The 17,849-nt window shown below is 37.2% G+C and overlaps 1 protein-coding gene across 1 annotated transcript in view; it reads left to right on the top strand.

The window, feature by feature from the left end:
• The window catches only part of PPME1 (protein phosphatase methylesterase 1), a 67,410-nt gene that overhangs the window by 34,034 nt on the left and 15,527 nt on the right, over positions 1–17,849 (top strand). The window contains exons 4-9 of the mRNA XM_063093481.1: positions 5,530–5,587; positions 6,101–6,152; positions 11,014–11,168; positions 11,714–11,804; positions 14,097–14,162; positions 17,345–17,468. Of these exons, the coding sequence (XP_062949551.1) occupies positions 5,530–5,587; positions 6,101–6,152; positions 11,014–11,168; positions 11,714–11,804; positions 14,097–14,162; positions 17,345–17,468 (546 nt within the window). The remainder of the gene's footprint in view (positions 1–5,529; positions 5,588–6,100; positions 6,153–11,013; positions 11,169–11,713; positions 11,805–14,096; positions 14,163–17,344; positions 17,469–17,849) is intronic.

The raw sequence follows: 17,849 nt of genomic DNA, 5'->3' as shown, positions 1-17,849 counted from the left end.
TTTTATATTTCTGGGTGCTCCAGTGTTGGGTGCCTATGTATTTATGTTTGTTGAGTCTTCATGCTGGACAGATCCCTTAATCATTACATGATAGCCTTCTTTGTCTCTTTTTATGGCTTTTGGTTTAAAGTCTATTTTATCCAATATAAGAATAGCTACTTCTCATTTTTGGTTTCCATTTGTGTGGTATATCATTTCCATCCCTTCACTATTGTCTGTGTGTATCTTTACAGGTAAGGTGAGTCTCTTGAACAAAGCATATAGTTGGGTCTAGCTTTTTAATCTAATCAGCCAGTCTTTGTCCTTTGAGTGGGGAGTTTAATCCATTTACATTTAGAGATGTTATTGAAAGGTATTCTCTTACTCCTGGTATTTTATTGATGTTCGTTGGGATATTTTAAATATCTGTTTGTTTCTTCCCCTTGTTTGTCTTCAGTGTTTATTGGTTTTTTGAGGTGGTAAGATACAGTTTATTTCTCTTTTCTTGTTTGTAATTTTGATCTATGAGTGGTTTTTGTTTTTTCTTATGTATTCATGGTAGTGATTTTTGGTTTTTGGTTTCGAGATGTAGGACTCCCTTGATGATTTCTTGTAGGGCTGGTTGTTCGGTGGTGGTCGCCCACATTTTTTGTTTGGGACATATACTATTTCTCCCTCATTTCTGAAAGATAGCCTTGCTAGTATAGTATTCTTTCTGGCAGTTTTTTTTTGTTTGTTTGTTTTTTCTTCTAGTATTTTGAATACATCATCTCATTCTCTTCTGGCCTGTAGAGTTTCTATTGAGATGTCTGCTGTTAGTCTGATGGGGACTTCCGTGTAGGTGACTTGGCTTTCTCTTGCTGTTTTTGTGATTCTCGGTTTGTCTTTGAGTTTTGCCAGTTTGACTATAATGTGTCTTGGAGGGAGCCATTTTGGATTGAATCTGTTTAGGGTTCTTTGAGCCTCCTAAATCTGAAGGTCTGTGTCTCTCCCTAAACCTGGGAAGATTTCTGCTATTATTTTGTTAAACAGGTTTTCAGTGCCTTTTCCTTTCTTTTCTCCTTGAACACCCGTGATTTGGATGTTTGTGTGCTTTAGGTTGTCTGCAAGCTCCCTTAGATTTTCTTCATTTTTTAAAATTCTTTTTTCTCTCTCTTTTTTTTTGTTTTTTTTGTCCACCTGAGTTATTTCAAAAAGATCATCTTCTGGATCAGAAATTCTTTCTTCTGCTTGCTCTAACCTGCTGCTTAAGCTCTCAGTTGTGTTTTTTATTTTGTTGAATCTTCGTTCAGTTCCATGAGTTCTGCTACCTTCTTTTTTAAGGTATTAATCTCTTTGTAAATTTCCTCCTTCATATCCTGGATAGTTTTTCTCATTTCATTGTGTCATCTGAGTCACCTTGTATCTCATTGAGTTTCTTTAAGATTGTTGCTCAGAATTCCTTTCAGTCATTTCAAGGGTTTCCTGCTCAATGGAATCTGGTACTTGAGAATTATTGTATTCCTTTGGTGGTGTAATATTTTTTCATTTTTTTTGAATTTCTAGTATGTTTACATTGATGTCTGGTCATGTGGTAGAGTAGTTGCTGATTCTCTTACTCTGGAGTGGGCATTGAGGAGAGAGACTTTCTCCTGTAGACGTGTTTTATATTGACCTTTGAGTAGGGTGTTTTAGTATTGGTTCTGGGTAGACACAATAGTATAGTCTCTGTGTGGGTCCTTTGGCCATATTCAATGTTGGAGTTGCGTGTGAGTGCCTCCATGGCCTAGGCACTTGGGCACTAATGATTCCTTGCTGAGGTTAGTGACACTGTGTTGGGTTGTTGAGGATGTGGGCAAGCTCTCAAGTTCTTGGGAGAAGCGCCTGAGTGCCCTATTGCTCTTTGGTTGAGGTGGGTGACCCTGGGCAAGCTTGTTGGCTCCCCAGCTAGCATCCCATGGTCCTAATGGGTGCACTGGGGTTTATTGGAGCTCCTCAGTTTGAATCAGTGACCATGGGTGGGGTTTCTCTTTCCTCTTTTCTGCAGGCAGAGGCTCCTCTTGGGTCGTTGCTTCCCTTGGTTGGGGGATGGATTGGTGGTGATTGGGAATTTTCTTCCTTAGTATATTTGGTTTCCCTAGGTTTCTGCACTGTAGTGGATTGAATTATGTCCCCACCAAACTTATTGAAGCTTGAATTGCTTCCCAAGCTTTATGTATTAGAAACTTAGCCCCTACTGTGATTGTTAACAAGAGGGTGGGAAATCCTTTTATGGTAATTGAAAGGTGGAGCCTTGAAGAGGTGATTGGCTTGTAGGACGGCACAGTAATGAATGGATTAAAAATGGTGGTCAGGGGTGTGGTTCTGAGAGCTTTAAAAGAAGAGTAGAGTCTGTCTTCCTCTCTCTCTCTTGCTGTCTCTGCTTCCACCATCTTGCAATGTGAGACCCTTGGGTCACTGTTGCTACCACCAGATGGATTTTGGACTTCTCAGCCTCAGAAAGTGTAAGCAATAAATTTCATTTTCTTTATAAATCACCCAGTTCCAGGTGTTATGTTATAAGCAACACAAATGGACTAATACATGCACTCTTGGAGGGTTCTGTATATGTCTCTCCCTGGATCAATGTAGTCACATGGGTTATGCACCTACCTCCCACCCCAGGTATGCTACTGTGTATGGTGGCATAATTCTCCCTGTGGGTTTTGTAACTGTTGCAAGTCTGTGCTTCCCCAGCTCTTTCCCTGGGCTCTGCTGGTGACTCTCTTTGTGTCAGTGCAGTCAAGTGTTTGGTGGGTCACCTGCATGGCAGCAGTGGCTGCTGCTGTGGCACTGAGCCACCGTTGTGGTGGCAGCGGCTGCAGCAGACCATTCGTGTGACAGTGGTGTCTGCAGCAGCAGTGGGGGCTGCCCTTGGCTCCTGAGGTTTTCTGTACACGCCTACCATCTGTCAGGTGGGGCTGCCCATGGCTGTTGAGATCCCTGTGCACTCCTCATATCTGTTGGGTGGGAGCTGTCTGCGGCTGCGTAAGTCTAATTCTTAAATAGCTGTTTTTCATTCAACCATTCCAGAACTAGCAAAGTTGTACTGTTTGAAACAAGATCTGGAGTAGCTGCCATAGACATGCTGTCATACTTTTTCGTTTTCTGTAATGCATGTGTTACTCTGTGAATTCACTTTGCTCATTTATTTTTTCTAGTCATCCCCTGCCACACTGGAATAAACAACATGACAGCAAGGGCATTGCCTGTGTGTTTCATTACTGTAACCCCATTACTCAGTGGTTCCAGATTTTTAGATCTAATTTAGACAGACTTGTTAAATAAGTGAATGAAAAATCTGTTGTTAATATTCTTGTGAATGTTTTCTGACAGGCACATATGATTGTAAATCATTGCATTTGAGTTAAAGGTTGGAATTGACAATTACTGATTTCAAATGCATATTTTGTTTCTGTTTTGTAAACCTAGTTTTACCTTTGTTTTATGTAGAGCAATCAAGCAAATTTGACAGTATCTTTGCCACTTAATTTTATTTCTCAAATATAGATTTTTTTTTTCTTTTGGCATTGAAGGCTTTACTACCACTATAATGCATTAAATAACTGCATAAATTAAGAAATAGCTGTCAGGAACAATTATCAAAGTATAGTAGAATTTCAGTCCATTGTTGCCTTTAAGTACTTTAGAATAACAGAAGTAGAAACAAACTGATTTTCTAGGGGATTTTAAAAATGTGATTTAGGAATCTGACTTGTGTGATATATGTTGACTGTTACATTGATAACTTAACTTGCTTCTAGTTCTTGTTACGTGACCCTGGGCAAGTAATTTCCTTTCTCTTGGCCTCAGTTTCCTCATTTGTAAAATATGAGGGTTAGACTAGACAGTTCTCCTATATTCTTAAATGTTAAAAAAAAATGTTGGTGACATTTACTAATTGTCATGATTATTGTCAACAAATATAGTTCAGTTGAGGAAGAAGATCCCCAATTATTTTAGGTTTCTTTAAACCTCTAAAATTGTGCCTCCCTCATGATATTATGATTTCTTTCTCAATATGTTTTTATGTGGTACAAGGTTGTATGTACTGCTGTGTCTGTCTTAAGGGAATCTTTTGTAGATTTCATGACTTGTATTGCTTTCAGAGTTATTTTATGATTTGAATGTTATGTTTGTGTGATGTCCTGAACCAAGATAGAAACTGACTCGCCATCCTTACATAGAGGGTTCTGTCTCCAGAGGAGGGAAATGATATCCAAGGAATATGGATGAAAACCATAGATAATAGCAGAACTCATAGGGTCATTGCCTAAAGGTGCTTTGTGTGGAAAAAACAAACTCAGTTTCTCCTACTCTCCTCTCACAATATACTTCTGACACCAGATATGTAGGGATTTCTTTCAACCAGCAGTCATTTCTCCAGTGGACATCTGTTGGGTGTCCTTTAATTTAATTCTGATGCTATCCACCTGGAGGTTGCATCAGATCTCATAAGTTGAGGCTAAGTCCCATAAAACTGAGCCCACTTCATACACCAGTCACAAGTCTAGGCCTCTGGAATTTTTCTCTGACTGGCTTCAAGTTGGGGTTCCCACAACCCCGTCTTTAGGCTTAATTTGCTAGAGCGGCTCACAAAACTCAGGGAAACACTTATTTACATTTACCAGTTTATTATAAAGGATATTTTTAAGGATACAGATAAATAGCCACATGGGTCCCAAGCACAGGAGCTTCTATTCCCATGGCGTTGGGGTATGTGACTCTCCCAGCACATGGATGAATCTTGTTCACCTTCTTGCAAACCTTCTCAAGTTCAGCTGTCCAGAAACTCCGTACTAAGTTTTCCTGTCTTTTTTAAAATGAAGACTTCACTGGATATGCGTGAGTGAAGCATGGAACAACTGTGTAGAAATGTGGTTGGACAAAAAAGGGTATGATCTAATACTAATAGACTGAGTGTGGAATCTTGGCCTCTCTGTGCAGCATTCCTTCCTCCCAGGTATGGGGCAGGACCCCTTCTGAAATGGGAATCTTATGACTTACAGTCAGACAAGTTAGATCAGAGAATTTCTTTATGGCCAGCTTCAAGACAGAAAGATGGGGAAGATTAGTTCTATGGCCTGCCATGGGGGGAAAAAGAAGGGCAAGAGAAATTTAGAAAGAGAGATTCTCTTTTCTGAGGCCTAAAGTGCTGTGTTTATTGTTTTAGTCACCTAGTAAATAACAAGGGCTATGGGAGTTATGAGCCAGGAACCATGGACAAAATCAGAATATATATCATAATACCACATGCTTACTCTGTGTTTCAGGAAAGGCTAGGAAGAGTTAGGTTTAAAGAGAAATTTAGGTGGAGAAAGCCATATTTTGAAGTTGGGACAGAACCAGAATATGTGTCAAAGAAGCAGAGAATCATCATGCTTTTATTTTGCTTAAAAGTGGAAAGTCTTCTTTTGGTTCTCATGAGTTGCTTGAATTCTGATGGCAGTTCATTTAACAAAGTTATCATTGGTAATTGAGGCAAAATTTGCTGTCCCTGATGTATCTTACTACTTTTCCTTTTCTTCCTAGGCAGCAATCATTAGTAGAGTTCAGTGTAGGATTGTGGCTTTGGATCTGCGAAGTCATGGTAAGTGAAGTTCTTAATTAGACATTGACTGACTCAGTGACATAGTCACCAAGCCCCTTTGAATAGTCTTAAATATTAGAGATTTCAGTGTGGCCATAAAATAACCCAGTCTATTTCATCTGGGCATTTTGGGAGAAGTCTTTATAAATAAGAGTGTGTACATATGAAAAAATATTTTAGTATATATTATATAACATTTTTGTATAATATATGTGTGTGCATGCGTGTGTGTATATATTTTTTTAAGCTAGGAAAATGTCCTTTAAAGTAACCAAATTCTGATGCTGATAATGTGTAAGGAATATGGATAAATTTTTGCTGGGCTACTGTAATTATTCTCCTTAGGGTGGCTATCTATAAAGATTTGTCTGTAATGTAGAAAATCCTTGCTAATTCATAATATGAAATTATAAAGTCCACATTTTATTGTCCAAACGCAAGATTTAAAAAAAAATTTTTGGTTTCATAATTTTTATCCTTGGAAATTTAATTTTTAAAATATTTTCTTTTTAGGTGAAACAAAGGTCAAGAATTCTGAAGACCTGTCTGCAGAAACAATGGCAAAGTAAGTAACCAAACATTGCTTATACATTGCCTGGCTCCCATAATTATGATAAGTAGTAGTCTACTAGTGTACTCTACCGGTGAGATTGCTGGACAGTAATTAACACAGAAAATTTTACTTTTGTTCTTTCTCCTCTACTTTTGGTTTCTCCTTAATATTTAATCTTGAAAAAGAAAACCTTCTGTCTTTCCTGGTATATCCAATGTGATGGTCATCAGATAAAGCACTTGAAAATTCTTCAATGCACAGTTTAGTTTGTGCAGACTTCTGAAAAGTTTACTTCTGTTGATGGAGATGAATAGAATCTGGATATCTATCGTGGACTCATGCTTGGGAAAGTGGTTGGTATGCAAGAGGCCTTGAGAGTATGCTCTTAACATATCCTGCCCTATACTCTGGTTTCTCTTCAGATCGCATAAATCTTTCGCCTTTTAACATATCCTGCCTTCATTCTTTATTCAGTGTCATAGAAAGATGAGAATGGAGTATTAAGGAAGAACTAACTAATTATACCCTGGATCCCAAAGTAAAAAATGAATGTAGCATATACAGTGGGTCTCAAACCTGCTTACTCATCAGAATCATCTCATAAATTATTAAAAGTACAGATGATTTGGCCCTACCCGACCTACTGATTTAGTACTTCTAGCAGTGGGCTCTAGGCATTTATATTTTGATAAAGCTCTGTAAAGGAATTTGATGGAGCCAGTCTCATGACTGGTGCTTGGGAACCACTCACCGGAAACACATGATAGTGTAAACAGTATTCTTCTAATTACTCTGCTTCACTACCTGCTCTGTCAGGTATTTGGCCAACTTTGACCAAAAATATCTTGCACCCTCTTAGTTTAGCAGTTTTAATACAGGAATAAACTGTTTTGACTTTAGAGCCCAAACTGATGTGGCACCAATATGTTTTTTATAATAGGTATTATTTGTGTGCTTTCTGACAGGCTTTATTAAATATAAAGTAAACATTTATTATGAATAAGTAATTGACTTAATTTGTTTAATCATTTATAGAAATTAATCCACATTATTAACCCTGTAATAGAGATATTACCCCTTTTTTACAGATGAGGAAACTAGCTCATATACGTGGAATAACTGAGGTCACACAGTCTATAGATCCAATTTGTGGCTGCATAGTGCTTGGTAGAAAAGAGAGAGAGCGAGATTACAGTGTAATATATAGTATGAATACCATTTCACTCAATGAACATAATATGCCTGAGAAACTATGAAAAGGGAGGCAAGAATCTGTTCCCTTAATTATTTCTACTGCCTTTGCAATATGAGAACAATACTGAAATAGTCAAGCATATTAGTGATACCTGTAGAAAGATTTGTGAATGATTATTAAGTATTTAAAGGGTTTCTTGACTTTTGACCAAACAAAAGTGAAATACATCATCTAAGTAGCCAGGCAGCTACACAAATGGATGAAGATGGCTTCATTGACGTTCAGAGGAAATTGAAGAATTAATTGAAGACCTTAAGGAAACTTTGACTAATAATAATGGATCAGTCTGAGTCTAATCAGGAGAGGGAAACTACACAGAAATTTGAATAGAGAAAGTTTAATATAGAGTTAGTCACTATAACGGGATTGGAGTAATGAGGGATTGGCTAGTAAGAAGTAAAGAATACTCTAAATAATATAGGAATAGTAGGTGTAAGGAGCAACCATTACTCCTCAGGCTGAGATAGAGCACTCAGGGTTGAGACCTAGACCTTGTTGGAGAAGGCATGATCATAGCTTACCAAAGGGCAGAACTTGCTGGAAATCTGCCCTCTAGGGTATAGGGGAAGTTGTTCATGGAGAGAGGTATTTCATCAGAGGCACTTTGCTTCTAAAACCCTGGACGGGGGAGGGATGGAGTGCTGGAGAAGCTGCCTGTGCTACAGGCATTAGGCACGAGTTGGCATGAGTTGGGCACTGGGGAAGCTGAATGTATCTCCAGGCCCTCTGTTGACATAGCTTAATATTATGACTGCTGGCAATGGAAAAATGTTTTAAATATCTCAGATCCATTTTTGTAGAATAGGCAATGAAGGGTGAATTGGAGATGAGAGGCAATAAGTTGATTGCTGGCATAAAAAACGTTAAAAAAAATACATATATATATGTATAAATCATTCACAGTAGATGAAGATGATGACCAAGAAGGGCCAGCAAAGTAGATTCTTGTTGAAATTATGCAAATAATAAAACATTTGTATGATTTCTGAATTCATTCACTCAATGAAACAAAAATCTTAGAGTAGGTATATTTAATGGGGGTTTTCAAGTTGTATCAACAACATGATTTTTACCTTACATATCAACAGCAGAATCTAAACCATACATGAGAAAGTATGTGAAAAACAGAGCCAAGATTTGAGCTCAGGTCATTCTGATATTCCAGTTTCTGTTATGTCTGTAATATACCATATTGCTTCTCAAAAAATGAACCTAGTATTAAAATATGTTGGAATCCCCTTAGAAAGCATCTACCAAAATTGGGATATATCCAGTTACAGACTAGATTTGTAAGTAACCCCTGCTAATTCATCTTTATTTCATTTCTCTGGATTTTCAAGATATATTTCAAGTAAGTTACTTGGTGACTGAATACTTTGCCTAACATTAAAGAGAATAAATTTTTCCTGGTGGTAGATGATCAAGATATTGATCATAACCACCTTTAACCTGGGTAAATATACCTGTCCTTAGCTTAGAAATGATATTAAGTTGGTGTGTTCAGACCTTCTCTACCTTCTTGCATGAAGCAAATATCACAGAACCCCTCCAACTAAGTTAATGTGTATTTTAAGGACACCTGGACTAAGATAATATTCCATAGAATCCATTTATTTTACTTATTGTATCTATTACCAACCAGAAGTTTCTTGGAATTTTTCAAGAATTATTCTAGAAGTTATACCTTGATATTTAATATAAACATGTTCTAACTTTTCTTTTCTTTTCTTTCTAAATTTGCCCCCAAAATCACATCCAATGTGGTTTTAGATTAATTAATTGAGCCTGTAATTTTTTTTCTGGTCTGTCATTTTGATATGCAGAATTCACTTTGGAATACTACCTGATTTTATTTTTCAGAAACACTATATAGTTTTCCTCTATGTTATTTACTCCAAAGATCACTTATTAATCTAATCTTTGTTCCTGATGTTTTCCAGTAGTCTTTGAGAAAAGGCATCATGGTTTTGACTTTAGGGAGTTACCCTGCATCTACAGTGCCCCGTGCCAGTGGGAAATCGGTTTAAATATGCTTCAATGGGATAACAGGAATCTGCAGCTCTTTTTAACCTTGGTAGAAATGCAGCAATATTTTGATAGACCCAATGGTTTTGACTTGGCCAGTTCTTGTAATTGGTAGATGTGTCCTCAGTTTCGCCATCTGTAAAATAGTAAAACAGATTATTCCAGGCAAGGCCGTTGAAGGATTATATGAGATGATGTTATAGGAAAGCTCGTAGTATGTAATAGGCACTGAATAAATATTAGTTCTCTTTTCTTCCCCCTAAATCATTTTGTCTTCCACAGAGATTTTGCGTTTAGTGTAGAAGCAGCACTGGTGTCAAAGAAGCATGGACTTTTCTTAACTATATTATCTCTTTAGATAACTGCCTAAACTGCTTTACTTTCCATCTTACTCTTAAATTTAACTCCAGAGGAATATTAAACCATTATTTGCTTTCCCTTGTAAAATTTGGTGGCCTCCTTATCTCAGACATTGAGATTGTCTGCAGATGCTGCAGCTACCCTATTCACACCTATAATTGTTGTTTGGGATTTTTAAAATTACTACCTGCAGAATTAGTAACGTTTGCACTTGCCAATATGAATATACATATTTGAAAGTCTCTATCCGTACATCGATACCTGTTATATTTGGTGTGTGAGTGCTTGAGGTATGTAGTGACACTCAGCATGACAAAACTGTTTTTTTGAGGTTGACTCTTCCACTTCCAAAAGAAGGCAAGAGAGCCAGAGGTCTCTAGAAACTCACCTTACTATTCTTATTGCACCTATTGCTACAGCAGAGAAGGCATACATGCAAATAAAAACCAAAGTTCATACTTTAGTTCTCATTTTCAAAGCTATAAAGTTTGACTTCGTTAAATAGATCCGATCATAATTGAAGACTAGAACAGAAGCCAATAAAAATTAGCTCTGAACATCTTTCTTGTTTCTCAGGGCAGTATACTTACATTTATGTTCATCCTTCAACTGTATATGAGAAATTCTAAATAATAATTAACATTTCTATACCACTTTACTCTTTTAAAGTAGTTTCACATTCACTTCTCAGTTAATCCTCAAAGAGCAGTAACTGATATTCTTGTCTTCATTTTATAGATCTTGAAACTCAGTTTCTGAGAGATTAATTAACTAATCCAAGATCACATATTAAAAAATAAACTAGGTCTGGGACTCATCTTGTTACTCCAAACTTCACTACATTATAATGCTTAATGTAATTATTTCCCTGTTTTATAGATAGGAAAATTGAGGCATAGAGCAGTTAATTTGTCCAGAGTTTCAAGCTTAGGTTCAAAATAAAGATGCATGTTTATGTAATTTTACTGAATGTGTGGAATGGGGAAAGTGTGATGTAAAGGAAAATCAGAAAATTTGGGTCCATAGCCAACCATTTATCAGGAGAGCTGGATGTTTGGCTACCTGTATAGAGACTGGGGGCATGTCGAGATGTTTACCTAGGTACATTTGAAAATGGCCCAGTAGACCTTTACCGTCTCCCAGGAGTTGCAGACCAAAGGAAGGCACTGGAGAAGAAAACTTTTTAAAAGTGTTGTCAGAGAGCATTTCCAGTTTTTTTTCTTCTCCTTGCAGAGATGTCGGCAATGTGGTTGAAGCCATGTATGGGGATCTCCCTCCTCCAATTATGCTGATTGGACATAGCATGGGCGGTGCTATTGCAGTTCACACAGCATCGTCTAACCTGGTGCCAAGCCTCCTGGGTCTGTGCATGATTGATGTTGTGGAAGGTAAATCAGAATCATAGACTTATAAAAGATATCAGTGGTGGATTACCATCTTGTTTTAATTTATTGTTGATATCACTCATCTTGAAGTATTACCCTCTGTCTTTATATATTTTTAAAATTTATATTATATAATCATTTTCTCCATGTCATCAGAAACCCTGTATTAACATCTTTTTATGATTATATAGTATTTTCAATCATATGTATGTCCCATAATTTTATTTAATCATTTACAAAGAAGGGGCCATGTCTTTTATGACCCTGCCCCAGAAGTCACACACTACTGCTTATACAAGTCAGCCCTATTCAGTGTAGGGGCACTACGCTAGGGAATGAATACCAAGAGGCAAAAATTATTGAGGGCCATCTTGGAAGCTGGCTATCATATTAGTCTTCTGAATTTTCTTAAATTGCATCTTAATTTTTTCCCCCAAGCATCACTGAATTCTGCTATTATTGAGGGCAGATATATAGAGTTGACTCAGTAAGTATAAATGCTCAGAATAAGTTAAATGCTGTGGTTAAAATTTCTGTTTAATATCTAGGTACAGCCATGGATGCACTTAATAGCATGCAGAATTTCTTACGTGGTCGTCCTAAAACTTTCAAGTCTCTGGAGAATGCTATTGAATGGAGGTAACCCACAAATCTATGTTGTCTTTATTTTAAGTGTTAGGTTGTAGCTTTCCCTTTTTGTCAGCTCAAGCACCAAGTTCAAAGGAATAGAAGTTCAGGTTCCAAGCTTTATTGTAATAGCATGTGAGGGAATATTTATGTAAAGAGCAGAATTTTTTTTTTTAATATTTTAAATATTTCAGATGTCTCAGTTTTCTAAAGCTGAGACATCCTTTTCCTACTACATTTTATTACCTCCTAGAATCTTAGTTATTGTGGATCATCTGCTGTCTAGCTGTTTCTTCCTCTAAGGTGAGAGCTTGTACTGGGTGATCTCTAAGGACTCTTCTACCTCTAGTGCTCAAGAGTTCTAGTTTCACTTTCTGTGTTCCGGATAAAATGATGGAGAAACAGACAATGGGTGTAGGGTCTGTTCTCCTAAATCTATTTGGGTTTTGGGTAGTTTTTATAGAAATCATTGACATAATTAGCTATGGCTTCCACTTAAGTAAAGGCTGTTCAGTCATGAATTTATTTATTAATTCAGTCAGTCATTTGATTAAATATTTATTAAACACTTACTTTGTGCTAAAAGGTGAAGATTCAAAGATGAGTAAAACACTGTCCCTCCCCAAAAGCAGATCAGTCCTGCAATAAAATATTTTCCCATCTTCCTACATATTCTTCAAAATCCATCTCCAGAATGCTTTTTCTCACTCCTCCAAGCCACCAGATAACTCCCTCAGCAAAACTGCTAGAGACTTTTAAGTCTGTATGATATTGTATTTTTAACCCCTTAAGTCTTCCAGTCCTCCCTTTAGGGATATGCTCACATTGTTCATTTTCAGTAATATCTGTCTTAATGCCCTTCCTGCATCATAAGGGCAGAAGGTGTGCTTTATTTCTTTTGTACTTTCATACAGCATATAGCATACTACTGGATGCACTAGCAGGTGGAACATATCTGTTAACTGAATCGGAGATATCAAGAGGAAATTTAGGACCTGGTAAATATATCCTAGGGAGTTGTCCTAGAACAGAGGTTCTCATGCCGGAATAGTGCTTGTGTTTGGTGAGGTTGCTTCTACCACCCCTTCCTTGTTCACTATCATGATGCAGGATCCTATTCTCTCAGAAGCACCAAAGATCTGTCTTGGGCAGCCAAAGCATTGAGAATGAAGCTGCTGCTGGCTTGGCATTATCCTCAGGTGCTCTCCCTGCTTCCCCAGGAACAACCAATGAGAAGATTATTCCAGACTTGGCTCAGTTATCTTAAGCCTCAAGGTTGGCCTTGAATAGGAATAGAGATACTTCATGTATTAAACAGGCATCAAGGCAGAGTTTATGGTTACAAATACTAGTGGGTTTGTAGATTCAGTTAGCGGGCGAAAGATGAAGTAGTTTTGATTGCTTCTGTTTATCATAAAAGTAAGAAACAATGTCCTTATCTAAGGGGAGGGGTTTTAAAATTTTACATGATTTTTTAAGCTAAAAAATGAGATTTAAAGAAACGTATTCTCCTGGTGGCCTGCTTCAGGCAGTGTTTCCTGTTCCTCCTGGGACATGCAGCCATTTTGCTTTGTCCTTAGATGTACTTAGGTAGACAAGTATGAGAAGACTAATTTATTCAGATAGTCCAAGCTGTACAGTATGGCATGCAAGGCCCTGTAGGAAGTGGCCTTGCTTACCCTATTCTGTCACACTCCTTCTTTGCTCTCTCCCTGCTGACTTCTCCTGCTGTTCAATTCTTTAAAATCATTATCCTGCTGACTTTTGCATCACAGTACCTTTGTTCACATTAAACCCCCTACCTAGAATGCTCTGACCATCTTCTTTTATTTCATTTTTTTTCCGAAGAAGAACTTCTTTTATTTTCTGGTTAACTTCTTATCTTCAGTCCTCAGTGTAAGCAGGACCTTTGAGGAGATTTCTCTAACCACCTCATTCAGAATAAAGTGCTTTCTTTGACACTTGCTTTATTATATTAACATTATCTGTTTGTATCTTTTTCTCCCTATTCAGTTATGTGCTTCTTGAGTACAGGCCTGGCACATAGTACCCTCTTGGTAAATATTTGCAGAACTGAAATGGTTACAGTGTCTTTGTACAATGTCTTTACTTGACTTTTTCTACCTGATTCGTAGCCATAATAGCCAGATGAAGAGTAATAGTAATCTCCATAGTAAGCAACATTGGTAACCTCAAGTTTTTATTATGCCCCACGGAATCTGCAAAATTACTCATTATACTAGTGATGTGATAAGATTGATGCTGAATAACATCCTCTCTCCCTTCTGACTTTTTCTCTCCTAGCGTGAAAAGTGGCCAGATTCGAAACCTGGAGTCTGCCCGTGTCTCAATGGTTGGCCAAGTCAAACAGTAGGTCCTATTATTTCCCTTTGGGCTAGTTAGAGGCTGAGACATGGTGAGGGAAGTTCAGATTGCTTCTTTTATCTTGCACCTATCCTAAATCTATCCTGGTAAACGCCTTCATTATATTTGATAATTTTACAAAAATAATGCCATACAGGCTGGCTGAGTTTCTTTCTTTTCTTTCTTTCATTCTCTCTTTCTCTTTTATTTATTTATTTATTTATTTATTTATTCTTAAAAGATGACCGGTAAGGGGATCTTAACCCTTGACTTGGTGTTGTCAGCACCATGCTCTCCCAAGTGAGCTAACCAGCCATCTCTAAAGGGATCCAAACCCGTGGCCTTGGTTTTATCAGTACCACACTCTCCCAAGTGAGCCACCAGCCGGCCCTCCTTCTTTCTTTTTTGAGAAATCCCAAAGCCTGTTAGTGTCCTCTATATAATACTGGATTGCCTTAGCACAACTCTAGGTATTAAAAAGTGAAGAATCTCAGAGAGAAAACATTAAAAATTAAGTGTCCACTTTAGTGCTGGCAGTTATGGTTTCATTCTGGTAACGGTTTCCTTCTAAGCCAAACCTGGTTGTGAGGGAATTATAATGTAAAAAGTCTGGCATAACCTGAGTGAAAGCTGGATTCTAAGGGTAAACTGAAATTATTTAGCCCAGTTGATCTTTCTTGATAGTTACATGGGTCCTGACTATTTCTCTGTGGTCACAAAATAGACTTTAGGTGAATGGAGAAAATGTTGCCCAGCATAAGAGACAGGAGTGTAAGAGTTAGATGAAAATGATAATGGCATTATTGCATGCTTACTATTTGCCAGGCACTGTACTAGGTATTTTATATATACTATCTCATTTTTAATATGTTGTATTATGGAAAAATTTCAAATATAATAAAAGTAGAATAATACAATGAACTCCAGTGTACCCATTGCCTATTTTCAACAATTATTAACTCATGGCCAGTCTTGTTTCATCTGTGCATCTATTTACTTCTTAGCACAAAATATTTTGAAGAAAACTCCAAATTTCCTCTATAAGGTTTTAGTATACTCTAAAAGATAGACTCTTTACATATAATCACAATGACATTATCACACCTAAAAAATTAACAGTTCCTTAATATCATCAAACATCTAATTAGTATTTACATTTTGATAGTCTCATAAATAATTTTTATTGTTAAAATCAGAATCAAAATAAGGTAGATACGTAGCAGTTGGTTGATATATCTCTTAAGTGTTGTTTAATCTATAGCTTCCACTTCTATCTTTCTCCTTCTCCCTCCCTCCCTCTCTCTCTCTCTCTCTCTCTCTCTCTCTCTCTCTCTCTCTCTCTCTTTCTCTCTGTGTTTACTTGCAATTTATTTATTGAGGAAACCTGGTTGTTTGCTCAGAGAATCTCCCAAAATCCGGATTTGCTGATTGAATCCTCAGACTGTAATTTAACATATTTCTTTGGTCTCTGTATTGTCTGTAAATCGTAAGATCCAGAGGCTTGATCAAGTTCAGGCTTGTTTGTTTGTTGTTGTTTTGTTGCAAGAATACTTTATAGGTGATGTTGTGCACTATTACCAGGAAGCACATAGTGTCTGATTGTCGCTCTTTTTTTTTTAATGTGAGTAGCCATTGATATTCATTACCTGTATTCATTAATTCATTTTCACTCTCTCATTTAATCCCTAAAATACCTCAAGATAAGTATTGTTTCATAGATGAGGAAATGGAAGTTTAGGAAGTAAATGATATTCCTAGGGTCACGTCCTAGTGGGTGACAGTGCTGAGATTTAAACTCCTATGTACTTGACTTCAAGGCCTAAATTATGGATTTTATGCCAAAATGGCAATTCCAGTATAATATCAGAAAGACAGAATAGAGACTTTGAATAAACTGTGAGACTGCCCACTTTTCATTGCCTAAATATTTTTATATCTGCCTTGTTTAAGCAGTTATGAAGCATTTTGTGAAGAATTTACATGACTTATATGCAGGTAGTTCAGTAATTCTAAAATTTTATAGCAAGTGGTGTTTTCTCCTAATAAGTAAACCTATGTTTGTGAGAGTGTGTGTGTGGGTGTGTGATAATTGTCACATAGACAGCTGGAAACTTTCTGCCCTTTTTGATCTAGGTGAAATTGCGTTGAACCTCCTAATCCACAGGCTGTGAAAACTCAAAGCACATATTTCTTTGTTATACTATTTTTTTTTTATCATGTCTGTGATATATACTAGATGTGAAACTTGGTCAAGTTTCTTGGAAAACCCCCACTCAACAAAGCATTTGTGAACATACACTTTATTGAAGGTTTGGTAAACAAGACAGAAAAGGAGAAGTTATTGTTCTTGGAAATCTACTGCTGACCCAGTATCTTTTTATCTTGCTTGTTTGCTCTTTTTCTCCCTTCTCTCTCTTTCCTTCTCAAGGACAAAATAACAGATTTTGCTTTGTTGTGCAGAGCAAAGGGCACTAGCTGCTACTCAGGCCCTTGGGATTTTTACCTTTAGCAATTGTCAGTGTATTTTTTCCATTGAGTTCACTTTAAAGGAATTAAGTACCAACTATTCATATAATAATCATTTTTCTACTTAATTACATAATAAAGAGATATTTTTAAGAGGAAAAAAAACAATAACTGATCGGGTCAGATAGTCTAATCTGCAAAGTTCAGCTGGCCATGGGTGTTGTAATTGTCTGTTTCTATCAGCTAATTAAAAAGGAGGGCCTTTTACCATTGTGTCTGAGCCTTGTTCTAATGTAAGCAGGGTACAGCAGAAAAGCACCATGCTTTGGAGTTAGTTGGCCCTGGATTTGCATCCCACCCTTATCTACTGGTGGTAGGTAACTCTGGACAATTTTCTTAACTCTTCAGAGCTACTTCTTAGTATTATTATAAGGATTAGATAAGACAGTGCCAGTAAAACTTTTATTGCCATGCCTCAGGATATGGTTGCTCCGTTTCTATGGGTCATTACTGGTGCAAGAAAAGGAAACCAGCCCTTGGAGTATAGTCATATGGCCATGACCTTCCACAGTCCTGGAAATGTACATTTTCACATCTTCCTCCCAGGAGCATTGTCGAGTTTTAGCTAGGATTTGATTGTAAAAGACCATAAGTATGAGTATGTCTGAGATAATTTGTATATAGAAGAGAGGTATGTGATAGCACTTTTTAAAAAAACCTAGGTGTGAAGGAATTACAAGTCCAGAAGGCTCAAAATCTATAGTGGAAGGAATCATAGAGGAAGAAGAAGAAGATGAAGAAGGAAGTGAGTCAGCAAATAAGAGGAAAAAGGAAGATGACATGGAGGTGAGTGACTGCTTTCCATTCTTGGAAAGATGGGATAGGGAATAGTTCCAGGTGTGTGTGGGTGGGGAAGGGGAGATGACATTGTTCCTTTTGTGTACCATTTGATATTTTAGGGGGAAAAGACACTATCATAAGAGATATGTAAGTTAACTATAAGATATAAAGCACTCGTTGATAGCTCTGACCTATTGGAACATAAAACTTACAGTATATACCCTACCCTCAAACAGACTCCTTTCTCACCAGGCTCTTTCTTACTTCTGTACTTCCGTTCCTGTGGTTTCTCTCATGAGAAGAATGCTATTTCCTTCTAGTCTACTCTTAGCCCATCCAGATCTTACCCATCTTTCAAGGTTTATTCCTTGGGAAAGCTTTCTGACC

The sequence above is a fragment of the Cynocephalus volans genome, chromosome 4, assembly GCF_027409185.1.
Source record: "Cynocephalus volans isolate mCynVol1 chromosome 4, mCynVol1.pri, whole genome shotgun sequence".
NCBI classification, from domain to species: domain Eukaryota; kingdom Metazoa; phylum Chordata; class Mammalia; order Dermoptera; family Cynocephalidae; genus Cynocephalus; species Cynocephalus volans.
This window is presented reverse-complemented; position numbering and strand designations above follow the sequence as displayed.